A 27,632-nucleotide genomic window follows, 5' to 3' on the forward strand; every position below is an offset into this window, starting at 1 on the left:
TAAGTGAATGTTTACCTGAGCTCCATTAACTGGTGCAAAAGGGTTGGTTGCCCTCATTACAGGCTGAGGATACATCATTGGGTGCTGTGCTACTACAGGCATTGTTCCCCCTGCAGGTACCTGTGAGTGACACTAATAAGCCAAAATTAATCAAAAGCCTAAACGAGTGGTAATACATCCATCCAACTTTTACACAACGAACAACATGTTCAAGGAATGTGATTTATTTTTATACTGTCAACAAATAGAGTGACTTCTAGTTCTGCCAATTATATTTTATACAAGGCTCTAAAATAAGTTCAACAGTGCAAAGAGTTGATGAAAATTCAACAGAGTTTGCTTAGTTAGTACTAAAAGTTGCCTTGTACAGCAGTAGCAGTGAAGTACCAGATAAACAAAGGGAGCCAAAGTTACTGCCTGCACCAAGAGCTCCAGGAGTGACAGCGTGTTTATGATACTACTGCTGTACTCAAAACTGCTTCAAGTCGAACCACAGTAAAACTTCTAAATTGATGTTTACGGCTCACCAGTGCTTTCCATTATCGACCTTCCACTAATACTGTGAAAATTCTCAGTTAGTTTCAGAAATGTATAATGAGCAAAATTTGAAAATACTTTGAATATTATCCAATATTGTTAAAAAGGAGATTACAGGAACTGTTCAGTGGATTGATGACCATCCCTCTGTCCCATATTGAATAAGTACATCAGTTACATTCCCACTTTCCACATCAGGAATGTTTATGGTCCATCTTGCAACCTCAATTCAATCCTTAGAAACAAGGTTAAGTCTGCTAAAAGTATTTTTTTCTCTCAAGTGCAGTTTAGAGAGGAAGTGGGGAATAGCAGAAAGGAGAATAAAAGATAATTCTGGCTAGATTCAAGATGCAGTCCTAAGCAATATAACTCTTCTCGTGAACACATATTTATAACTACAAAATGGCAGATTAGTCCAAATATTTCCCTCAAAAGTTGAACATATGTTTAATATGGCTTAGTGGGTAAAATCATTGCATGGTGCAATAAGTTAAAGTTTATTTATTAGCATCACAAGTAGGCTTACATTGACACTGTAATGAAGTTACTGTGAAAATCCCCTAGTTGCCACATTCTGGCACCTGTTTGGGTACACAGAGAATTTAGCATGTCCAATGCACCTAACCAGCACGTCTTTCAGATTGTGGGAGGAAACCGGAGCACCCAGAGGAAACCCACACAGACATAGGGAGAACATGCAAACTCCACACAGGCAATCACCCAAACCAGGAATTGAACCCGAGTCCCTGATGCTGTGAGGCAGCAGTGCTAACCATCGTGCCACCGAATACTAAACTTTGCGGGTCATGGAGGTCCTAGGTTGAATCTGACTTCAGCCAAAGTGTACTGTTAGCCTCCTTCAGAGTGGATGATGAAGGGATGATGACCAAGTTGAATAATAAAAAAAGAGGGGTTCCCACTAATCTGTGTTTGAAGTCAAGGTAAGGAGTCTAACACCAGGTTAAAGTCCAACAGGTTTATTTGGTAGCAAACGCCACTAGCTTTCGGAGTGCTGCTCCTTCGTCAGGTGAGTCTCTTATCCCACTCTCACTCACCTGACGAAGGAGCAGCGCTCTGAAAGCTAGTGGCATTTGCTACCAAATAAACCTGTTGGACTTTACCTGGTGTTGTTAGACTCCTTACTGTGTTTACCCCAGTCCAACGCCGGCATCTCCACGTTTTGAAGTCAAGGAACAGACAGAATCAAATTTGGCTAATGATGAAACTTATGGACTATAATCAAGCACAATTGACCACCTTCAGAAGAGGAGAGAATAAGAGAAAAAACAAAAATTAGGTACTCACCATTCCATATACAGGCACTTGAGATGTTGACATTGGGAAAGACATTGGCGCAGGCACCTGCATTGCAAAAATATTTTAATTATTTGCTAAAAGATCACAAAGAGGTTTGTATTATATTAAAATATTTAAAAAAATTATTACACCTTATTTGTGCCTCTACAAGTGGCTTGGAATAGAGGTCAATTGTAAACTAGGTTTCACTCTGATAACTCATTTCTATCAGTTGCACATGATAGGTTGTTGTCCAGGATAGTCTGGTAAAAATGTACAGCGCAACCCAGCCAAGCAAAAAGAGGGAAGACACATTGCACAAACATGAACAAAGGTTCCTTTTTAATTGAAATAAAAGCAAAATACTGCAAGTGCTGGGGATCTGAAATAAAATCGATAAGTGCTGGGGAACCTCAAGGTGTGGCAGCATCTGTGGAGAAGGAAACAACGGCCGCAATTCTCCCAAAAGCACTGAATTGGTGGGAAAACTGTTCTAGATCCAACTGTTTTCTCAGTTCAGCTTCTCACCTGAATCTCCGCACTCCGTGCACTGCAAAGGTCCCAGATGTGAATATCATTAAAAATCCAGGGGGCGGGGCCTATTCACACCGGAGTTTGACAGTTCTGGAACTCTGCGCATGCGCAGTGGGTCCCGATCTGTTAAGACTCCCCATTTGCTGGCCAGCTCAATCGCTGGCCAGCTTGGGACCCCCGCAGTGCTGCTCCTCCAGCCCCACCGTGGCCCCCACAACAATTCCCTGGTCCGCCTAACCGCCCCCATCCCGGAGCACCCTGATGCATAGCCCCCCCCTCCCCCACCAAACCCCGGGAGGCAGGCATTCCAATTGCTGCCCTCCCTCCATCCCAGACTGATCCTGTCTGCAGAGTGGCGGCAGCAGGGACCCCCCCCCACCGATCACCCCATAGACTCCGCCCACAATAGACTTCACCTTCTTGGCACTGCCCGATGCCCTGTGGGCAGTGCCATTGTGTCCCCTGGGCATGGGCACTTTGCCCATTGGGCAATGCCAGGGGCACAGGTTGGCACTGCCAGTGTCCATGCCCAGGGGGCACCACCTACCCGCCACCTGACCCCTGGGGGCCCTGATTGCCCCTCCTTCATTCTGGAGGGTCTCCCGCTAGTTCCCCAAACATGGGGAGCTAGTCTAAATCCTGCCCGAATGAAGTATCCTGGTGGGGTGGGAGATTCAATCAGGACCGAAAGTTCCCAATAATCACATTAAAAACATATTTAAAATACATTTTAAAAAGATTCAAATTACTTACCTCTATTCCCGCCGGTTTCCAGAGTGGTCTGGCCAACGACTGTTCGCCGGCTCTAGGAGCTGCGCATGCGTTCCTGGCACATGCGCAAATCCCAGTACAAGGCCGGCGAAGCATCTCTCCCATCGCAACCCGCCAGGAAAGTTGCGGGTCGCGATGGGAGAATCGCGACCAACATTTCCATAGAATCCCTATGTCTCTAGTACAATATAATCTTCTGTGGAAGAAAAGTCATATGGACTCAAAAGGTTAACTCTGTTTCTCTCTCAACAGATGCTGCCAGACTTGCTGAGGTTTTTAGCACTTTGTTTTTATCCTACATAAGGATGTGCATTTTTAAAAAAGATACAGGGCAGCATCCAAAGGAGATGGGGAGGGGGCTGTGATGGTGCAGTTGAGCAGGAAGTGAGGTGGGTAGCCAGCCTATTTTATGTCCCCTCTCTCTCCGCCCCCCCCCCCCCTGCCAAAAACACACCTAGCAGAGGCACATAAGTGTAAAATGTAGTCCACAGTTTCGCACTATTCTGGCTGGATTATTTAAAAACTGAAACCCTCTATAATGCAAAGGAGACTGACAAACGGTTACAATATACAGCTTGTACTCCACCAAATGGGATGGAAATAAATGCTCAATCGTCCAGGGAGCATGAAAGACCCTATCTCTTGTTGACTTTACACTATCCCGAAAGTTTGAAAATGTTTCTGAGATTAGATTTCTTAAAGAAAATCATTTGGGAGTGTGGGCATTGCTGACTCAGCCAGCATTTATTGCCCCTGAGAATGTGCTGGTGAGCTGCCTTCTTGAACTGCTACAGTCCACGTGGCATAGGTACATAGTGCTGTTAGGGGTCAGTGGGTTGTTCCAAGATTTTGACCCAGCAACAATGAAGTAACAGCAATATATCTCCAATGCAGGATGGAGTGCACCTTGGAACAGGTGATGGTGCTCCCATATGTCTGCTGCCTTTGTTCTTCAAGGTGGTACTGGGTTTGGAAGGTGCTGGCTCAGAAGGCTTGGTGAGTTCCTGCTATGCTTCTTGCTGCCTGTGTGTCAGTTGTGGGGTGAGTGAATGTTTGTGGATGGGGTGCTTTGACCTGGATAGAGTCAAGCTACGAGTTTTGTTGGAGCTGCACTTGTCCAGGGAAGTGGAGGGTATTCCATCACATTCTTGATTGTGCCTTGGAGATGATGGACAGGCTTTGGGGGTCAGGTGGTGAGTTACTTGCCACAGGATTCCTAGCCTCTGACCTGCTCTTGTAACCACAGTTTTAAAAGGCTAGTCCAGTTCAGTTTCTGGTCAATGGTGTTCCCAAGATGTTGATATCAAAATGTAATTACCTGTTTTAAAACAATGGCTGCAGCAGACATGGGCTAACAGGTAAATCTAATTGCTATTACAAAGTTGTGGTTGCAAGTTTACCAAGGGTGTATGCCATTTTGGAAGGACAAGCAGAAAGGAAAGGAAGATGAGGTTGCGCTATTAATAAAGAATGGGATCAGTACATTAATGAGAGGGGATTTTCGATTGAAAGATCAAGATGTAGGATCAGTTTGGGTGGAGAAACAGCAAGGGGCAGCAAACTTTGGTAGGAGTTTACAGGCCACCAAATTACAGTGGGAGGACATGGTACAAATCAGGAAATTAGAGGAACATGCAACAAGAATAAATCATGGGAGACTTCAATATAGACAGGGTAAATCTAAGTAGCACTAATGTTGAGGAGGATGAATACTTGGAAAATATACGCAAATGGTTTTCTAGAATAGTATGTTGACGAACCAACTAGAGAACAGACTATTTTAGATCTACTAGTATGCAATGAAAAAGGGTTAATTAATAATCTTGTTGTAAAGGAGCCTTTAGGAAAGAGCGACCATAAGAATTTTACATGAGGTTTGAAAATGACGTAGCTCATTCCGAAACTACGGTCTTTAATCTAAACAAAGGCAATTACATAGCTATGAGGGCAAGTTGATTTGAGGTAGATTGGGGGAACTACATTAAAAGGCAATGCCTAGCATTTAATGAATACGTAATTTGCAAACAGGTTTACATTCCTTTATAGCACAAAAAGCCAGCAGGAAAAGTGATCCAACCATGGCTCACAAGAGAAATTAGAGATTCAATTGAATCCAAGGAAAAGACATATAAAGTTGCTAAAAAAAAAAGTAGTAAGCCCGAGGCTTGGGAGCATTTTAAAATTCAACAAGAGGAAAACCAAGAAATTGATTGAGAGAGAAAATAGAATATGAAAGTAAACTAGCGAGGATCAGAAAAACAGACTAAAAACTTCTGCAGGTATGTAAAAAGCAAAAAGGCTAGAAAAGACAAATGTGGGCTCATTATAGGCAGAGAATGGAGAATTTATAAATGAGTAATAAGGAAATGGCAGAGAAACCAAAATACTTTATGCCTGTCTTCACGGAAAAAGATATAAAAACTTCCCTGAAATATTGGGGAGCCAAAGGACTAGTGAGACTGAGGACCTGAAATAAATTGGTATTAGTAAATGAAATAGTGCTAGAGAAATCAATGGGACTGATGTTGATCAATCGCCTGGACCTGATGATCTATATCTTAGTGTTGAAAGAGGGGCCTGTAGAGGTAGTTGATGCATTGGTGATCATCTTCCAAAATTCTATAGATTCTGGAAAGGTGCCTCCAGATTGCTTTTGCCAATAGTGGCACTATTTAAGAAAGGAAAGGGAGAGAAAACAGGCAGACCTGTTAGCCTGACATCAGTAGTAGTGATTCTACAGGATGTAATAACTGACACTTAGAAAATAATGATGAGATCGGGCAGAGTCAACCTCTACTTATGAAAGGGATATTATGTTTGATAAACCTGATGGTGTTTTCTGGGAATATTAATAACAGGATAGTTGAGAGAGAACCAGTGGATGAGTTGTATCTGAATTTTTAGAAGGCTTTTGATAAAATTGCACACAGGAGGTTAGTAAGAAAAAAGTAGAGCTCATGGGATTGGGGGTAATATATTGGCATTGATTGAGGATTGTTTAATGGATTGAAAACAGAGTATGGATAAACGGATCATTGGCAGGCTGTGACTGCCATAAGGATGAGTGCTTACGCCCTAGCTATTTATAATCTATATCAATGATTTGAATGTGGGGACCAAATGAAATATTTCCAAGTTTGCCGAAGGCACAAAATTTGGTGGGAATACGAGTTCTGAGGAGGATGCAGAGAGGCTTCAAGGGGATTTAGACAGGCTGAGCGAGCAAGAAGATGGCAGATCAAATGTGATGTGGATAAAAAAGCAGGGTATTCTTTAAATGGGAAAAGATTGGGAAGTCTTGATGTCCAAAAGGACCTGGTATTCTAGTTTATAAGTCACTGAAAGTTATCTTGCAAGTGTAACAAACAATTAAGGCGGCAAATGGTATTGTAGCCTTTACTGAAAGGGGGTTTGAGCACAGGGGTAAGGAACTTTTGCTGCGGTTGCACAGAGTCTTAGTGAGTCAACACCTGGAATACTGTGTGCAGTTTTGGTCTCCTTAGCCAAGAAAGGATACAATGGCCATAAAGGGAATACAAAAAAGGTTCACCAGACTAATCCCTGAAATGGCAGGATTGTCCTATATGAAAAGATTGAAGACACTGGGCTTGTTATCTCCAGAGTTTAGAAGAATTTGAGGTGATCTCATTGAAGTGTACAAAATTCTTCCAGATATCAACAGGGTGGATACAGGAAGGATGTTTCTCCTGGGAAAATTTATGTTGGGGAAGTCTAGGACCAGGGGACACAATCGGAGATGAGGAGGAATTTTTTTACTCAGAGGGTGGGTGAATCTTGAAATTATCTACCGAGGGCTGTGGAAGATCAGGAATAGAGCACGTTCAAAGCAATGATCTACAGATTTCTAGACACTAATGCCATCAAACAATATCTAGATAATGCCGAAAAATAGTTTTGCGGTACATCAGCCATGATCTAGTTAAATGACAGAGCAGGCTTGAGGGACTGAATGGCCCACTCCTGCATCTATGTTCCTATGTTAACTGGGAGCCAATGTAGGTTAGTAAGCAAAAGGAGGATGGTGAATGGGACTTGGTACAAGTTAGGGCATGGGCAGCAGAGTTTTGGATGACCTCAAGCTTATAGGAGGAGATGGAACAAAGAGGCTGCCCGAGTGTGTATTAGAAATAGTTAAGTCTAGAGGTGCCGAAAAAATGGATGAGGGTTACAGCAGCAAATGAGCCGTGGCAGAGGCAGAATCAGAAATGGAAATAGGGTGGTCTTATCAGTGCTGCCGATATGTGCTTGGAAACTCATCTTGGGGTCAAATATTACACAAAGTTTGCAAACACACTGGTTCAGCCTCAGATAGTTGCTACAGAAAGAAAGACTGAGGAGTTGGTGGCAGGAAAGTTCATTGTGGGGGATAGTGGCGATGGCTTAGTTGGAGGAAATTTCTGTTCATCCAGAATTGGATGTCAGACAAGCAGACTGACAATTTGGAGACCGTGGAGGATCAAGGGACATGGCATTGAGACAGCACTGGGCATGAATGGTACACATGCAAAAACCAAGCATATTACAAAGGAACAGCATGTAAATGAGAACTAAGAGCAGGATAAGGATGTATCCTTGGGGGAAAACAGAGCTCACAGAGATAACAGAGGAAATACACCTCCATTAAGTTTAGAGGCATCATGCTCAAGCAGCAGATTGCTAAATGTGGGAAGCAGCATGGCATTTTAGGGAGGCCAGGGAGAAACCTTTAGACCAGAGTTAACTCTCTGCTGAACTGCTTTCATTAACCAGGTGTAGGTTAGAAAAAGGGAGTATGTTGAAAGTTCCCCAAGGGCTATCATTGGGTAATTACAAATACTTGGCTCAGTTCAAAAGCTACAATCTCAGCAGGATGTTCTAGAGTTGATGGGTTAAAAAGTTTATGGCAGGACCAACTATTTTTGACATGGGCTCTGATTGAAGTTTGTTTTTATAAATGATCAACCACTTGAAATATAAAAACTTTGAATGGGTTTTATGAATACGTTTCTTCCTCACTATCAAGTGTGTAGGAATGAGAATTGTATTAGATTATTAAAGTTTATTTTTCTTCCCCTGAGGTCTTCCCATGGTGGCTACAATGGCTATGCAAGTGGCCTAGAGGGTTGTAGGGGGGGTGGGTGAGAAAGAGGGTTGATCACGGGGTGAGGGCTAGACAGCTTACTTAACATCTCCTAAAATAACTGGAATGAATCCCCAGAGAAACGAGGTAGGCCTTTGAACCAGTCTGCATCAGCAGTTTTCTGCCTCCATGGCCACGCAAGTTCTACTTCTGTGGGAAGAGAGCGTAAACAATGCACACCTGTAAACAATGCACAAAAGCTTGCAGGAATAAAGGTCTATAATACTGGAATAAACTAAAAGATAGCCTGGAAAAAAAACCCAGCAAAATTATATAACACACCTATTCATATGTCTTGTGACTGCTGTAACTCCCTGCTCCTTCTAAGTATAAGGTACATGGCAGCAGGATGAACAGTGGACTTTAAATCAGCAGTGAGTCATGAAGACCAGCCTCAAAATTAAAACAGTTCTGCAAGAAGTATTCAATTCATAGGTCATATCTTTGGGCATTATTTTGCTTCAAGTAGATGATGCAAATAGAGGCCGCTAGTGTAGTGAAGTACCAGTTACAGATTGCAACAGAAAATATGCACTTGCTTGATTCTAGGTAAATCAAGCTGTGGTCAATATCTCAGTTCACAGAACCTACATTGATGTCATTCTAAACATACCATTGGTGGGACGTTCATTGGCACTGCACCCCAAGATGTTGATGTAGTGGTTTTTGGCTGCCAGTTTGTTCCTCCTGTCAATTTCCTTTCCCCACTCTGGGTCCACTGCTGATCCGTTCTAAGGCACAATAAAATATAAAGTTCAGCTCTTGTAAGAAAAGAGGAGGTAGTTTTCACTTCAGTCAGTAGTTGACATCACAATGTTTGCTGTACCTTGCAGTCCTGGAATGGAATTTTCATTATAGCTGCCAATTGTTCACTTTACACCATTTCCTGTTATGGGCACTTTTTAGTTAAGGAATTGAAGGACCTTCTCCAGCAAATGTGCAAAATCCAGGATGAAGCAGCAAGATGGATTTATGGTTTTAAAAGGGGAAAACAGTTGCTGGGTAAAAGGCTTTAATATACACTACTTGTTATTGGTGCACTCTGGAGGCAGTTACAGCAGGCACAGGGTCTTCCTCATGTGATTATTTCGATCAAGTCATTTCTGACAATTAAGCCTGGTAAATGGCATCGGACCTGATTCACTAGATCAAGGTGGCTCTTGTAATGCAAACTGCCCTGTGTTAATTATCTTGATGTGGAGATGCCGGCGTTGGACTGGGGTAAACACAGTAAGAAGTTTAACAACACCAGGTTAAAGTCCAACAGGTTTATTTGGTAGCAAAAGCCACACAAGCTTTCGAGGCTCTGAGCCCCTTCTTCAGGTGAGTGGGAATTCTGTTCACAAACATTCTGTTTGTGAACAGAATTCCCACTCACCTGAAGAAGGGGCTCAGAGCCTCGAAAGCTTGTGTGGCTTTTGCTACCAAATAAACCTGTTGGACTTTAACCTGGTGTTGTTAAACTTCTTACTTAATTATCTTACCAGGCTTACTCTAGGTGCCAATTCTATATTTGATAAGGAAGTAAAATTGGGAATGAAACCTGCTGGACTGCATTACCTAGCATCTGGTTACAAAAACAAATGAAAAGTTGCTGCTGCTGAAACTCTGCAACTTCAACTCCAAATCATTAGCATTATGGTATGATATTGATATCCAATCTGTGTACCCCCAAGCTAATTTAACTGCTTTATTCAGTCCACATGAGGCTCTTTTGACTTCAAGTGAGGATGTTTGCTGATGAGTGCACAATGCCAATTCCTTTGCGCCAAGACTTAGACCGAAAAGTGCAAGTAATATTCGTGCCATGCAAGCACCAAATGATGACAATCTCCAACAAGAGAGTTTAATCATCTCCCCATGACATTCAAATGGCATTATCATCACTGAAACCCCACTATCAGCATCCTGAGAGTTATAATTGTTCGGAAACTCAACTGGACCAACCTCACAAATACTGTGACTACAAGACCGATCAGAAGCTTGGAATTCTGCAGCAAATAATTCAACCTTACTCTCCAAAGTCTGTCTATCATTTACAACAGGTTTATTTGGTAGCAAACGCCACTAGCTTTCGGAGCGCTGCTCCTTCGTCAGGTGAGAGTTGGAGATCTGCTCATAAACAGCAAACAGGGCATATAAAGACACAAACTCAATTTATAGAATAATGAATAATGATTGGAATGCGAGTCTTCACAGCTAATCAAGTCTTAAAAGGTACAGACAGTGTGAGTGGAGAGAGCATTAGCACAGGTTAAAGAGATGTGCATCGTCTCCAGACAGGACACCCAGTGAGACTTTGCAAGTCCAGACAAGTTGTGGGAGTTACAGATAGTGTGACATGAACCCAAGATCCTGGTTGAGGCCGTCCTCATGTGTGCGGAACCTGGCTATCAGTCTCTGCTCAGCGACTCTGCGCTGTCGTGTCGTGGAGGCCGCCTTGGAGAATGCTTACCCGAAGATCAGAGGCTGAATGCCCGTGACCGCTGAAGTGCTCCCCAACAGGAAGAGAACAGCCTTGCCTGGTGATTGTCGAGCGGCGTTCATTCATCAGTTGTCGTAGCGTCTGCATGGTTTCCCCAATGTACCATGCCTCAGGACATCCTTTCCTGCAGCGTATCAGGTAGACAATGTTGGCCAAGTTGCAAGAGTATGTACTGTGTACCTGGTGGATGGTGTTCTCACATGAGATGATGGCATCCGTGTCGATGATCCGGCACGTCTTGCAGCAGTTGCTGTGGCAGGGTTGTGTGGTGTCGTGGTTACTGCTCTCCTGAAGGCTGGGTAGTTTGTTGTGGACAATGGTCTGTTTGAGGTTGTGCGGTTGTTTGAAGGCAAGAAGTGGGGGTGTGGGGATGGCCTTGACGAGATGTTCGTCTTCAACAATGACATGTTGAAGGCTCCGGAGGAGATGTCGTAGCTTCTCCGCTCCGGGGAAGTACTGGACAACGAAGGGTACTCTGTTCAGTGTGTCCAGTGTTTGTCTTCTGAGGAGGTCGGTGCGGTTTTCCGCTGTGGCGCATCGGAACTGTCGATCGATGAGTCGAGCGCCATTTCCTGTTCTTATGAGGGCATCTTTCAGCGTCTGGAGGGGTCTGTTGCGATCCTCCTCATCCGAGCAGATCCTGTGTATACAGAGGGCTTGTCCGTAGGGGATGGTTTCTTTAACGTGTTTAGGGTGGAAGCTGGAAAAGTGGAGCATCGTGAGGTTAACTGTGGGCTTGCGGTACATGAGGTGCTGAGGTGACCGTCCTTAATGGAGATGAGTGTGTCCAAGAATGCAACCGATTCCGGAGAGTAGTCCATGGTGAGTCTGATGGTGGGATGGAACTTGTTGCTGTTATCATATAGGCTATTGTCCGCAGCAAACTACCCAGCCTTCAGGAGAACAGTGACCACGACACCACACAACGCTGCCACAGCAACTGCTGCAAGACGTGCCGGATCATTGACACGGATGCCATCATCTCACGTGAAAACACCATCCACCAGGTATACGGTACATACTCTTACAACTCGGCCAACATTGTCTACCTGATACGCTGCAGGAAAGGATGTCCCGAGGCATGGTACATTGGGGAAACCATGCAGACGCTATGACAACGGATGAATGAACACCACTCGACAATCACCAGGCAAGACTGTTCTCTTCCTGTTGGGGAGCACTTCAGCGGTCACGGGCATTCGACCTCTGATATTCGGGTAAGCATTCTCCAAGGCGGCCTTCATGACACACGACAGCACAGAGTCGCTGAGCAGAGACCGATAGCCAAGTTCTGCACACGAGGACGGCCTCAACCGGGATCTTGGGTTCATGGCACACTATCTGTAACCCCCACAACTTGCCTGGACTTACAAAGTCTCACTGGCTGTCCTGTCTGGAGACAATACACATCTCTTTAACCTGTGCTAATGCTCTCTCCACTCACACTGTCTGTACCTTTAAGGCTTGATTAGCTGTCAAGATTTGCATTCCAATCATTATTCTGTAAATTGAGTTTGTGTCTTTATATGCCCTGTTTGCTGTTTATGAGCAGATCTCCCACTCACCTGACGAAGGAGCAGCGTTCCGAAAGCTAGTGGCGTTTGCTACCAAATAAACCTGTTGGACTTTAACCTGGTGTTGTTAGACTCCTTACTGTGTTTACCCGAGTCCAACGCCATCATCTCCACATCATATCATTTACAAGGCATACATCAGGAGAGCGACAGACTGTTCCCCATTTGTCTGGATGAGTGAAGCTCCAACAACACTCAAGAAGCTTGTCACCATCCAAGTCACTGCAGCCGACTTGGCAGCCCATCCACCACTTTAAGCATTCACTATCACTGGTGCATAGTAGATCTGTGTACACCGTGTGCATGATGCACTGCAACAATTAGCCAAAGGTCCTTCGACAGCACCTTGCAAACCCGTACCCAAAAGAATAAAAGTGGCAGGTACACGGGAACACCACCACCTTCATGTACCCTCAAAGTCTCATACACATCACTTCAAAATATATTGCTATTCCTTAGTGTTGCTGGGAACTCTTTGCCCAACAGCACCATAAGGACTGCCAAAGTTCAACAAGGTAGTTTACCACCACCTTCTCAAGGGCATTTATGGATGGACAATAAATAATTATCTTGCCAATTATTTTCACATCCCACAGATGAATAATAAGAACCTGAATCAGACAGCTCTGCAGTACATTGGGGCAAAACTAATTAACCAGACAGCCAAGTTCACTGGTGGTTAGAACCAGGGGAGGTAAATGTGCCAGTAAAACCTGGAATCCCTCAAATATATGTATATACACATACATGTGTTCTCAAGTTTCAATGTATGTCAGATACCCAATGATTCAAAATACTCTCACGTCAGCAGAGATGCTGCTCCCAAAATGGTAACTGTCCATTTTTCTACACGGATGTTCCTAGGTGTAGCCAAAATCAAAGCAGCTCCTTAACAAGAGAGTAAACCTGGATAACCATATTTCTACAAAAGGACAATATATTTGACATCCAAACATTTCTATAGATTAGTGAGGGCGAATTGACAAACTTTACAATAGGCAAAACTGTAGGCACACTATAAAGTGGGAGACCTGCAATATTTAGAATTAGGGAAGGGAATGGTTCACAAAATGTGAAAGCGCAAATGGTGCAAGGCAGAATTCAGCATTGTTGCAGTTAACAATATCCTGGAAGATGTTATATAGGCAAGTTTCACGTTACACTTTTCTTTTTGACTTATCTTGCAGTAAAAGTAGCTGAAGTATTTCTCACTCACAATACCCAACTGGTGCAGTTTCTATTGTTGGAAAATAACAGTCACAATAGAAATTAGATTAAGAGATTTGCTAGGCAGGTACAATTGGAGCTTTGAATTAAGACCAATCCTGGTTCATCTTGCTATCCCTTTGTCACTTGTTCCTTTCAAGTTTAAATTCCATTTCCTGAACCAGTCCTTGTTAAACATTTACCTTTTCATTGGGGTTCCTCCAAAATTCAAATCTGCGAAAATAAAAAAAATATCACTGGAGTATCAATTGTGCACTCAGATCAGCATCATCAAATAGAGGCAGTTAGAAATCTGCAGATAGATTAGGTACTTAAATCAAAGAAAGCAGATTCATTCTGTAAAACAATAACACCATAGCAACAGAACACAGATCAAGCATCAACCTAGTTCTGATTAAAAGTCATCGATCTAAAATGTAAACACTATTGCTGCGATTTTGTGCTCACCAAGAGTGCAAACGGCAACATAGGCGCAAAATCCCACGAAACTTGGAAAACGAGAATCTCACTGGCGAGATCTTGTTTTCGGATTCTTCCTGCACCCCTGCCAGTGGCGTAACGAGGTTCCCGTCCAGAAAGGTTGGGAACCTCATTCCAATAAACTTATTTATAATTAAAGGGCTTGTCTGCCGTATGTTCCCCCCCCCACATTAGAAACTCCCCCCTGTGGGCCTGAAGTCAGATTGGCAAAGTTTACACCTGCCTTTGAAAAACATGAACCAGGTGAAGGGAATCTTCTGGAGGCACACAGATAGGGGGTAGGGGGTGGGTTTAGTGGGTACAATTGATGGGATGTTGTCAGGGCCTATAATCTTTCCAGTATCCTGGGTCTTCAGCCGTTCCTTGATATCACATAGAATTAATTGAATTGGCTGAAAACTGACATCTATGATGCTGGGGACATTAGGAGGAGACTGAGATGGATCATCCACCTGACACTTCTGGCTCAAATCAGCTGCAAATGTTCAGTCTTGTCTTTTGCCCTGGTTATTGAGGATGGAGATTTGTGGAGCCTCCTCCTCCAGTTAGTTGTTTCATTGCCCACCACCATTTATAACTGGATATGGCAGTCCTGCAGAGCTTGCATCTGATCTGTTGAGTTGGGGGATTGCTTAGCTGTCTATCGCATGCTTTTCCACTGTTTGGCATGCAAGGGATCCTGTGTTGCAGCTTCACCTGGTTGACACCTCATTTGGTACTGTTCCTGGCATGTCCTCTTGCACTCTTCATTGCATCAGGGTTGATTACTAACACCGCACCCCCAACTTGAAGTTAATGGAAGAGTGAGGTATATGACGAGCCATGAGGTTACAGATAGTGGTTGTGTAGGATTCTGCTGCTGCTGATGGCCCACAACACTTCACGGATGCCCAGTTTTGAGTTGCTAGATCTGTTCAAGATCTATCCTGTTTAGCACAGTGGTCATAGAATCCCTACAGTGCAGGGGGCGGCCATTTGACCCATCAAGTCTGCACCGACGACAATCCGACCCAGGCCCTATCCCCGTAACCCCGTGTATTTACCCTGCTAGTTCCCCTGACAGCAAGGGGCAATTTAGCATGGCCAATCAATCTAACCCGCACATCTTAGGACTGTGGGAGGAAACTGGAGTACCCGGAGGAAACCCAAACAGACACGGGGAGAATGTGCAAACTCCACACAGACAGCGACCCAAGGCCAGAATTGAACCTGGATCCCTGGCGCTGCGAGGCACCAGTGCTAACCATTGTGCCGCCCTTGGATGGATGATACTTCATCTCTACAAGGACTGTGCGGTGGTCACTATCAATACCGACATGGACAGATGCATTTGCGACAGGTAGATTGGTGAGGACAAAGTCAAGTATGTTTTGCCCTCGTGTTGGTTCTACGTCCTTTAGGATCCGGCCAGCTTCGTCAGTGGTGTTGCTACTGAGCCACTCTTAGTGATAAGACATCATTCTATGCCCTTGCCACCCACAATTATTCCACCAAGTGATGTTCAATATGGAGGAGTACTCCATGTTTTTCTGATGACATGAGACTTCATGGGGTCCAAAGTTGATGTTGAAAACTCCTAAAGCAACATTCTGCTGACTGTATACCACTGTGCTGCCATCTCTGGTGGATGGTGATAGAACCCCTACAGTGCAGAAGGAAAGCATTTGGCCCATCAAGTCTGCTCCGACTCTCCAAAAGAGCATCTCATCAGGCCCATCCCTCATCCCCATAACCCCACGCATTTATCATGGCTAATCCACTTAACCTACACATCTTTGGACATTGAGGGACAATTTTGCATGGCCAATCCACCTTATCTGCATGTCTTTGGATTATGGGAGGAAGCCAGAGCATCATACAGACATGAAAAGATCGTGTTATCTCCACACAGTCACCCAAGCCAGAATGAAATCCAGGTCCCAGGTGTTGTGAGGCAACAGTGCTAACTGCTGTGCCACTGTACTGTCCCACCATGATGGTCATGTCTGGGACATTATCTGTAATGTATGATTTTGTGTGAATGATTATTTGGACGGTTGCTTGATTAGTTTGTGGGATAGCTCTTCCAATTTTGGCGCAAGCAGGATCTATAACGCTGGATGTGCCGTGTCGCTTCCGGTGCCTGGTGCCTAAGTCAATGCTGATTGCTTGTCCAGTTTCATTCCTTTTAGACTTTGTAGTAGTTCGATACAATTGAGTAGCTTGAGAGTCTGAAGTCACATGTAAGCCAGACCAGGTAAGTATGACAGATTTTCTTCCCTAAAGAACATTAGTGAAATAGATGGGTTTTTACAACAACTGACAATGGTTTCGTGGTTACCGATAGATTCACTTTTAATTCTAGATGTTTTTAGTAATTGAATTTTAATTCCACCAGCTGTTATGCTGGGATTTGAACCCACGTCCTCTGGATTACTAGCTCAGTGACAAACACTCCGTCACCGTCTCCCCATGATTTTTATGAAAAGTTTCTCACTCCCCCACATTTCCTCAAAATGCTCTGGGGGTGAATGACTGAAAACACTAACAGAACAATAAGTGATCTTTAAGATGTAATTTCAGGTACAGGCTAGGTAAATTCCAACAAGGGCAAAACTTGAGAGAAATAAAAATCAGGGGTCCTTGAGTGAAGAGGGAGATAGGAAATTTGATGAAACAAAAAAAATGAATGTATGATGCATGTCAGGTAAATTCTTTAAGCCTTCCTCAGACCTTACTACACAACTTGACACCACTGCAGTTTGATCTTCCTCCCTCAAGTGCCATAAAGATGAATGAAAACAGCTCTGTCATTGAAGATCTTCAAGATTTCAGTAGATATCCTTGGATACTGCAAGCACAAGCATCAGGACTGGTTTGATGAGAAGTATGGAACATCTCCCATTTTCTCTCACACATGCAAATCTGCTGGCTGCCCCACAGTCAACAAAAAAGCCCATTAAAATGCTAACAACAACTCCATCATGCAACTACCAAGGAATAAGGCTTCACAGTCACAGAAAAGATCCCTGCAAGGATTCTACTAAATCAATTACACAACCTCGTAGATTATGTCCTCCCAGAATCCAAGTGTCATTTTAGAGCCAAGAGTGGGACAGCTGATATGATGTTTGTAGCAAGGCAACTACATGACAATTGCAGTAAACAACATCAGGATCTATCTACGTGTTGTTCAGAGACCTAACTAAAGCTTTTGACAATGAGTGTCGACCTGGTCTAAGGCATGTGCTCTTCAAGTTTGAATTTCCAAACAAGTTGGTCAAAACCTGCACCTATGTTGTGATTGGGAGTGTCTGTGCCTGTGGCAAGATGTCTGATCCCGTTGGGGTAACCAGTGGCATAAAACAAGGATGTGGTTATGGCTCCCTAACCCTTAAGCCTCTTCTTTTGTTGCAATGCTTAAAGAAACCACCAGAAACATGCCTGCAAATATCAACATTAGTTTCCGTTCATGGAAGATCTTCAATCTCTCCAGACTTTGTGCCTTCACCCAAGTCACAGAGGCAGTAATGAGAAAGCTTCTGTATGCAGAAGGAAGGCATCCGTACAATGGCAAAGATATCCAAAATTCAGGTTATGGGCGGCACGGTAGCACAGTGGTTAGCACTGCTGCTTCACAGCTCCAGGGACCTGGGTTCGATTCCCGGCTTAGGTCACTGTCTGTGTGGAGTTTGCACATTCTCCTCGTGTCTGCGTGGGTTTCCTCCGGGTGCTCCGGTTTCCTCCCACATTCCAAAGATGTGCGGGTTAGGTTGATTGGCCATGCTTAAATTGCCTCTTAGTGTCCTGAGATGTGTAGGTTCGAGGGATTAGTGGGTAAAATGGGTAAGTGGGTAAGGGCCTGGGTGGGATTGTGGTCGGTGCAGACTCGATGGGCCAAATGGCCTCTTTCTGTACTGTAGGGTTTCTATGATTTCTGCCAGCAGCAGGCACATGCTATGTAACCATTGATGGCACCTCTGTCAAGGCTGTTGAAAAATTCTCATTATTTGGTAATGTGCTCTCTAGGGATGCCATTAGTACATACATCCAGAAAGCAAGTTCTGCCTATGGTCCACTCCATGATCATGTCTGGAAGCAGCGTGGCACTAAGCTGAAGATGAAAATAAAACTCTACCAGGTGATTGTCCATACTAATTTGCTGTATGGATGCAGAATCCTTGGTCATTTCTAGGCACCACATCAAAATTCAGGAATGCATCCACCAAAGAAATCCAAAATCTATCATGAGAATTCGATGGCAGGACAAACTCACAAACAACGAGGTCCTTTATTGTCCTTGTTGAAAATTCAACTTGGTTGGAATCCACATGGAATTCCCAAATAGATCTTCGATGGAAACTATCTCAGGCTCAACAACATCACAGTGGTCAGTACAAATAATACAAGGACACCCTAAAAAAGAACCTTACAAAGTTCTGAATTGCAGAATGCCCCTTTTGGGAAAGTACTACAGCATCAACAATGACAACATGAACTGCAAATTCTGTGGACGTCCATGCCGATCTCACATCAGAACTTCAGTCTTGAGAGGACCCATAGAAGTCTATGAAGTCACTTACAGCTTGGACATACTGGAATAATGAGGAGTCGACCACCTGGTAAATTCTTTCAGTGATAATCAGGCTATATACAATAAATTCAGAGAGGAAGTGAAGAGGAAAATAAAAATGGCAAAGAGAATGTAAAAGGGAACCCAAAAATCCTCAACTGGCATGTAAATATTAAGCAGGTAGTATGAGGCAGGATGAAACCTGGGGTCAGAGAATGATACATGTTTTGAGGCACAGGGAAAGATTAGAATAATTAATAAGTACATTTTATTGGTGTTTACAAAAGGAACAGGATGCTGAAAAAATATCAGTAGAAGCGGAGATGGTGGAAGGAATAGATTTGGTGAAAATGATAGGCCGGGTGTATTGGAAAGATTGGCTATGTTTAGAGTGGATAAATCACCTGGTCTGGATGGCCTGCATCCAGGTTCTTAAAAGGAAGTGGGGATGGAAATAGCACAAGGGCTTTACATAATCTATCAATCTTCCCTACATTTGGGGAAGGTGCCAGTGGATTGGAGACTGACACCCAGATTCAAAACAAAATGCAAGAACATTTCCAGCAACTGCAGGCTGGTCGATTTAATATCAGTAGTCAAGGGACACAGGTTTAACTTTCTAGCAAGAGATGCAGCAAGGTGGAAAGAACAACTTTTTAATGCAACGAGTAGGAATGACCTGGAAATTGCTGTCTAAGGGCTGGCAGAAGCAGAGACAATCAATGACTTAAAAAGGAAACTGGATTGCTTGATGAGCTGAATGGCCATCTTCGGTGACCATGACTCTATCTCCGGCACTGAAAACTATTACAAGTGTGAAGTCTTATTCTCAGTTTTACTTGTTGTTAGCGATTGTAAAAATGTAAACTTTTCCCTTAAGTAATTCTTTCCTTCTCTATTCTTTCTGTACCTGATTTGCCATTTTCACATCCTCTAATTTACCACTTCCCTACTCAATCCTTGTGCTGTTATTTACCTTCGATTTGATTGGTTCAAGAGATACACAGTTGCTTGTCTTGTTCATTCTGGGCTCAGAAAATCTACCTCCTCCACTGCTATGTTATCAGTTTGCACTTCGAGCAATTTGCCCAGCACAAAATTAAAAACCTTAATGCGCAATGACAAGTTTAACTAAAAGAAACCATTCGTTGTCCTGCTGCAGCAAATTTCAGCTTAGCGGAAGTATAAAAAAAATTACTGAGTATGTATTCTTTAAACAAGTATACAAAAAAAAATAATCAGCTGGGTTCAAATTGGTGCCTACCACTACTCATTTCTAAATCTCACCTTCCCCTCCCCAAAACCTCTCTCCAATTAGTTAAACCCTGGGGCTCCGAATCCATCTTGGCACAGTTCCCAATATAGTATTTAATTTTAGGGGATCAATCCATTGGGAAAATATGGATTAGTAAGGTTTCCCATCCTGCCCAGTCCCCCATACCTAAATATCTCCCTCAATGATCGTTATAGTTCCCCCTCTCCAAGATGCCTTGTACTTGAATGATCTTTCCCAAGAGAAGTCAACCAAAGCTTCAAACCGATTGCTGGGTGAGAACTCAAATTCCATGTGAAAAGGCCAGTTTTAATTTTAACCATTTAGGAAAAGATAAATGGTTAATAACTATTTAAAACGCAGCATAAGAATAGCTGCAATGCAGAAAATTTGGTGAAGATTTCTAACCATCTCCAATGTTGAGGAAAGAAAGTTTTGAGGCTTTTCAGCTTTCTAAACATTAATCAACTTAGACTTCTAAACTATATATCTCCCAACAATTATTCTTGTGGAACCAGGTGCAACAGCTTAACAAGAGGAGGAGTCACTGGATAAGTAGCTTAGAAATAGAATTACACACAATCACATCTTTAGCCTTTCACAACTCTTGTCAAGTAGCATAGACTGGCTAGCTTTTACATACTGCCCACAAGATTGGCGAGGGATGAATCCAAGTCAGTTGCTAGTAGTTTGTTGTTTTGCTGGCTCACTAGTGGTGTTGTTTCATTTTTGGCAAGGAGAGTTGGCTGCGGCATCAGTATTTCACCTGGTTGATCAAAACCTTAGTAAGAAAATAATAGTGCAACAAGGTTAAGCAAGTCCACATCTGCAATCCTACAATGCATCTTTTCAAGTTCCAAATGTTATTGCTTCCCGGATAATGCAATATGTTCCAAACAACGGCTCAACTGTTTCAATACCGCTTCTACCTCAACCGTTTACATTAATTTAACACACTGACTGCTGCTGAAGCATGTGATGTGTATGGACTCCAAAAGCTTTTCTGAAAGCTCAAATAGCTATTCAAACTGTTTTCCTATGCTGAGTACAAAAATTGGATGAGGCCAAGGTAAAAATTGTGTTTGGTGGAAGACAGTGAATAGGATATTAATATTTTCAATTTTGTTAGGATATCAGATCAGAAACCCAAGATATATTATGAAGTCAGACTAGACCCCAAAAACTTGCTATTTTGGCATTGTGAGGATATGATGTTTAACTCTAGGTACAATTCTACTGACATACTGGGAAGTTTTTAATTAAACAAATGTTATTTAACAACAGTTTAACTATAACAAATGAATTAGCTTAACTTTTAACAATTGAACAATATTTAAGCAAGAAAAGATACAATCTTTAACTGTTAACTTTTCACTCTTCGTTTTCAAGCAATATTCCTCTTATAGACTTAAATTCCTTGTTTAAAATTAGATTAAGGCACACTTGGTTGCCTTAGGTTAACAGCCCTAAAGCTCTCAGAACACCTCTGGAGAGAGAGATATATAGAGAGACACCTGTTTCTTCTGGCAATTCAAACAGCAGATGCTTGTATTTTTTAAAAATGAAACTGAAACTGTGTTTCTTCCCTGAAAGCTTAGCTCCTCCCATTAAGCACATGACTCTGTCCATGTCAATCAACTTAATCAAAACTCTACAGTGAAACCCCCAAGAGAAACCTAAGTAAACACAAAGCCCTGATTAAACAAACACTTGTGTACTTATCCTGTTCTCCCAGCTACTAATTTTAAAAGATTTCTTAGACAAATTGGCACCCTGCAAAACAGATCTGAATTCTAAACATACTCCTTATAAGAAACATGATACACATATATTTCTTAAAGACACAGTATCATCACAATATTCAGCAAACTAATTTGCAATTTTCATCGATTGACATTGTCACAAACTATTATTCCATTAAAATGCAATTTCTTTGGATTTCCTCAATAAAAGGATTTTTATTTGTCCATCGAATGTAAGCGTCACTAGCAAGGCCAGCATTTGCTGCCAATCCTCAATTGCCCTTGAGAGGAGTTAAGAGTCAACGACATTGCTGTGGGTCTGGAGTCACATACAAGTCAGACCTGATAAGGATCGACACTTCTTTAGTTCCTAGGTAAAGCTTCCCAGGTAAAGGTTTACATGGTAATTGTCCAGAGCTTCTAACTTTCCCTGGCCAATTGCACTGTGCTGGGGACCATCTGACAAAGCAACTTAAATTGCTAACTTTGGATGGTTGCCCCCCTCCACCCCACCTCAACAACAGTTAGTGTCTTAAAAAAGGGTGTGTCTTCTGCTTTGCTGTTTTTGTATTCGAACGCTGGACCCAGGGACCCACTACACTGCCTCGATCTTGTTTGAACTGTTAGGAAGGCTGTGCGAAAAAGACACTGAAAAAATGAGTGCAGCTAAGTGTGTATGGAGTGGCTCCAAGGAAGCTGTGGCCCATGATCTCTAGTTACCAAAACTCAACTGGTCAATAAAATCCAACTTACCCATTCGGTAAAACGACATCAGCCCAAAGTGGTAGCATGTAAAGCCAGGAGAAAGTTGAATCAATGTCAGAGCTCCATGTAGCATATTAGGGGAGCACTCAACAGGCAATAAAACTCCAAAGATTTAAAAAAATAGACAGCGTGGTCCACTTATAGCGGAAGTATACATCTACACTGCAACCTATTCAGTCCGAATGCCAAAAAAGAGAGGTCCAATTTATTTTCCCCCTCCAATCAGCCCTGCAATTCTCAAACTTGTCACTCACAATGTTGCAACTGCCCTAGACCCACTGGATCGATGCTGGGACGCCATGTGGCCAAGCCAGGAAGGTGACTGGCAGCTGCAAACTTTGCTGTACTTCTGCTCCTGCCTGTTTGTTGTACAGGCTCCTTACTTTAGGCTGGGCACTCTGAATCAAAGACACTGACAACTACATTGGGGCAGGAAGAAAGAAGTGCTCTTTACAGTGCGAGTGTGGAGATAGGCCGATGTGTGTGTGTGTGCGCGCGCGTGTGTGTGGGTGGTTGGGGGGGGGGGGGGGGGAGAAGAGCGAAGAGGGGGCTATATGTGTATTGAAAGGAGCTGATTACCATGTGTTTGTGGGGAGAGGAATGTTACTGAGTATGTATTAAAATAGAGTCACACTGACAAATAGTTTGGGAATCATTAGTGAGGAGAGTACAGATTAAGTAAGAACGTGAAATAACTGCAAATGTCTTCAAAGTGTATACTATGAATGCATTGGAATTTACAATGCCTTAAATAACATTTATAAAAGGTGCGTTATGGCTGAACTGCTGTCCAGAATAAAATTGAACAGTGTCACCTGCACACTAATACATCAGCTCATATTTTCCACCCTTTTTGTGCCTTATTAATAGTTTAGGCATATTTAATATCGCAGGTACATTTTTATATCCGGTTCACATATTTTAACATTGGTCTATAATCCAGAAAATTCTGAAACCCAGAAAAACCTTGGCTCGAAGCATTCCAGACTGGAGAGACTAGAGTGTACTAAATCTCAATAATAGTGTGGAGGGGGCAGAAAATATTTTCCAAAAAAACGAATTAATAAAAACTGAAGCCAGGAAAAACCTTCTTGAATTGGTCCCTGCACCTGAATGGATAGTCTCCATATGCACCCAATATGGAATCTGGAGCACACGATCAGGCCAGCAAGCTGCAACATGCAATAGGTGACTCTAGCAACTTTACCACCAAAGAGGAAAAGCGGGTGCTACAGTCAAATATTTAGGCTCAAGTCTCTTGGTCAGCTAATTAAAGACAGGCCAGTCTGCCATAGCTAGAGAATGAGGAATGTCGAGTATCTTACAGGGTAGAAAGGTTTGGCTGTAATGCCTCTTAAAAATGGCTCTGCTAGAGTACACCATAGTGTTACTGCAATTTGCTATAAAATGAAGGCTGTAGGCAAGTAATGCAAAATGAACACTATGCATTTACCGCTTGCATTCTTGGCATCACTGAGGCCCGATTTGGATCCAAACACTGAGTCAAAGTCCACATTCAGTGCTGCTGGAGCCATCATCTGTGGGGCTGGTTGAGGAGCAAATCCTGGAAGAAGAATTTAACACAATCATTACAAAATACAAAACAGAAAAAAAAAGGAAGACACTCACACGAGACAGAGAGAAAAAGAGAGCGAGGGAGATTGAGAAACTGATTGACTTGCATAGTGCCCTTCTGCACCATGAAAATGTCCCAAAATTCTTTACGACAAATTGATCTACTTCTGAAATGGTACAGCCAGGATAATTCCCTGAATAGATGTACAATCTGTATTTATAGTCAGCAAAACTAGCCTGAAGAGGCCTGTTGCATCCCAAGATGCAATCCAGAGGTTGCACCTCTGACATTACACTCCTTCAGTACCAAACGATCAGCTAAAATTGCATAGTACAATATAAACACAACCTTCAGAGACAGAGGCAAGGAAACTGACACTAATATAGAAATTCCAAATCAAGAGTTTCAATCATTTTTTGAGCAATTCTATAAATTTTATTCCTAAAATGTCACAATTGCTATATTATTTTCCCAAACAATCCTACCAGCAGTTAATTTCTTTCAATGTAAACGTTGTCTACCAGTTGTTTCCCGCAAATTATTTCAAATACAATACTTCAAAAGATGAATGCTCGAGACCTTCAGTTGAATGCCACTATTGTAAAGCTGTCACAGATGAACTTGATCAACTGGAGGAACATTCAGTAACAGCAATATTACCACTAAAAGAGCAGAATATCTTAGAAGATCAGAAAAACATCCTGGTGAAAGATAATTGGCCTGAATATTAACTTTCTTGCTCTGTCCATGAAGCTGCTTGACCTTCCAATTCCTGTATTCTCTTTTTATGTCGCAGCAAGAAAATCTTAAAAGTTACATGTACCCAAGAAATCACAACTCAACAACTTTAAAATAGGTTTCTGCAGTCAATGATTTATGGTTAACTCTCCAATAACCAAATCTGATCAAAAGTTAACCTGCTCAATTCAGTAATTTATACTCAAGTTACAACAGTGCTTTGCAACTGGGATCTGCAGGGCCTTGTGGGGATTGAAATCAATGTAGAGCCTTTCCGGAGATATGTTTGTCTGCAAAATAACCTGAATAAGATTCAGAGACTTTGAGAGGGGGGGGACTTTTAAAAATAATGAGGTGCATCAACAACACCAACCTACCTTGCTTTTATCTGTAAACCTTAAACGAAAGACGACAGGAGGTGGTCCAGATAAGCAAACGAGCGAGGGCCTGAGGCAGATTTAGTACAGTACAGCTATCATATATGGAGAGGGGATTGAACATTGACAATGGCAGGAGAATTTACTATGTAAATAACCATCTGGCTGCTTTTTGATTTTGCTGACACCAGACACAGACAGAATTCACTGAACTGGTGTCAGTACAGTAAAGATTAACAGTTATTATGCCTATTACATTTTTATTGATATTATAATTTAAATAGGGAATCTGTGATTACTAATACGTTTGAAAAATGGTCCTTTAACAAAAGGGTTTGAGAATCAGAGTTATATTACAAAACAAACAACCAAAGTCTAGTTACCTTACATTAACTACACTGATCAGTAAGTTCCCAACTTTGCAGCTTAAAAGATAACTCTTGTAACTTAATTTCTTTCTCCTGATTTGTGTACTTTTGACAACATACTAACTGCAGTCAGCCTGTTCTCAGGTCCTGCATATGGTGCTTAGGAAAATATTAAGATGTAAAGTCACCATAATCCTGGATGACCATAGGCTGCTCTTCCCCTCATTGGTGGTGATTTTAACCTGAGGATTACCATACCTCAGGCGAGGGGGGAAGGTTGAGAAGGCAGGCCTTCATGAATAACCTCAGCTGGTACAGGAATTGAACCTGCGCTGTTGGCACGTTCTGCATCACAAACCACACTGTCCAGCCAACTGGGCTAACCGACCCCCAACTAAGATGTGTAGCAACTAGCAAAGTACAAACCAGAGGCAGCTGTTACTAAACAGTTTCCCAATCTAGTCAGATGGTATCTGCATTCATTTATGGTCACAGATAGAGGAACTGGAGGCTTTCAAAAGGAGTATAAAAAGGGAATTGTTAATATTATTTGAAATTAAGCTGCAAGTGCAAGATAGGATAACACAGGTTCAAATTAGAAGGTAAATTTACCACTGATCAGTAAGTTCTTCACACAAAGTGGTCAAAGTTTAGGAGCAGTGGAAGTAAATAGGGGATGTTTCTGGGTAGGTCAAATGGTTTTCCTCATTCATCTAATCTTGTGACAGGATGAAGCTTTTCCATCCATTGAAGGATTCTACAGAGAGGAAAAGATGGGGTCTGCATAGATGAGAGACAATGCAAGTGAGCATCTCTAACAGTGAGATATAGAGACTGTGCAAGGGGGAGAGAAAATAAGTAGTCCGGAGCACAAGCAAGCAAGAGTACAATACAAGCATATGAGTGGAAAAACCATTAGAGGTTGAGTGGGTGAGAAGTAGGAAGCAAATGTATATGCAGGTGGGAGACAGAAATCAAGAGACAGAAACCATACTTCCCATCATGAAGCAACTCACCAAGAAAGGGATCATGGGTAGGTATAACTTCAGGAACAGAAGCAGGTCCTTTTGAGGTGAAAGAATCTGATGCAGAAAAAAAGGGACTTCAGATATGAAAGTTAGCATATTCCCAAGGTGCAGAATACAGCCATGTCCATTTACCAGATTCCATATTCACATTGACCATGCATTAGTTATGACTGAATTTTCAGGTACTAGGAACCTAGATGCATAACTTGTATTTCAACTGTAGAGATAAACAAGTTATCTGTACATTTAAACCATTTTGTCACCTAATTGCCATGTCTAAAAAAATCTAGTCATTACCATCTGACACAATTTCTTCCTTTAAAAAAGATAATAGACTTTTTAAAAAAACCAAACTCAGATATGTGAAATAACTGTGACAATTAAAATTTAAATTGAGAGAATAGTATATGGCATAAAATTGATAACTCCAGGTTGCCTGGTGGAGCTGGAATAGATGAGCAAATTGGTCATTTTCTGTGCTGCGATTTCTACAACTCAAACCGCTGATAATCAAAACAAGTCACCACTGCACTGAAATGATGATGCATTTTAGATACCTGCAGCAAAGGCGTCTACCTCAGGAAAGTGTTCAACTTTTGTAGATAAAGCAGGACTTGGTTCAGGAAAAGAGTTGAATACATCTAGGAAAGAGTTACAGAAATTATGTGTAGTACTAAGTTTTTTCCACTTCACTACTCCATTGACTGGGTAGTACGATTTTACAGATCTGAATACGACCACATGAAGCAAAAAAACATTTTTAATGCAATTTTTCAAATGGTTTTTGTTTGGAAATCTCAAAATACAATGATATTTAAAGCTATTTTTTCATTTGTTGTACACTTTTTAAAAATGGAAAAAAAACCAGAATAGCAGTTCTAGCCAGTAGCTATGTGGGTAGGGTGAAGGATATTTGAAAATAGATTTATTCCTGAAATATTGCAGTCCATTAAAAAATAAATCACAACAGTAACAATCACAATTTTGCAAGTTACCAGCTGAAGTTTTGAAGTGTTCAAACCCTAATTTATGCAGATCTGAAAGATGGGCACAAATTCAGACCAGAAAACAAATGTAAATTTAAGAGCTAAGTTTGCAGTGACCAATGTTCAGACATTTAAAAAAACTAAAAGGAACTGGAGGAACAGAACAAATGATTTGTTACAATA

At 42.2% G+C, this 27,632-nt stretch overlaps 1 protein-coding gene across 9 annotated transcripts in view; it reads right to left on the reverse strand.

Annotated features, from left to right (window-relative positions):
* LOC144492865 (phosphatidylinositol-binding clathrin assembly protein) overlaps positions 1-27,632 on the reverse strand; it is a 148,644-nt gene that overhangs the window by 5,165 nt on the left and 115,847 nt on the right. For 3 of the 9 annotated variants that reach the window (XM_078211405.1, XM_078211400.1, XM_078211398.1), the window contains 8 exons: positions 27,021-27,104; positions 26,452-26,517; positions 23,830-23,940; positions 20,513-20,650; positions 13,747-13,777; positions 8,892-9,009; positions 1,843-1,899; positions 16-132 (listed from right to left, as the gene is read on the reverse strand). In XM_078211405.1, coding sequence (XP_078067531.1) covers positions 16-132; positions 1,843-1,899; positions 8,892-9,009; positions 13,747-13,777; positions 20,513-20,650; positions 23,830-23,940; positions 26,452-26,517; positions 27,021-27,104 — 722 coding nt within the window. The remainder of the gene's footprint in view (positions 1-15; positions 133-1,842; positions 1,900-8,891; positions 9,010-13,746; positions 13,778-20,512; positions 20,651-23,829; positions 23,941-26,451; positions 26,518-27,020; positions 27,105-27,632) is intronic. The other 6 variants (XM_078211406.1, XM_078211404.1, XM_078211408.1 and 3 more) reach the window with 4 other exon arrangements.

Source organism: Mustelus asterias, chromosome 4, assembly GCF_964213995.1.
Source record: "Mustelus asterias chromosome 4, sMusAst1.hap1.1, whole genome shotgun sequence".
NCBI classification, from domain to species: Eukaryota; Metazoa; Chordata; class Chondrichthyes; order Carcharhiniformes; family Triakidae; genus Mustelus; species Mustelus asterias.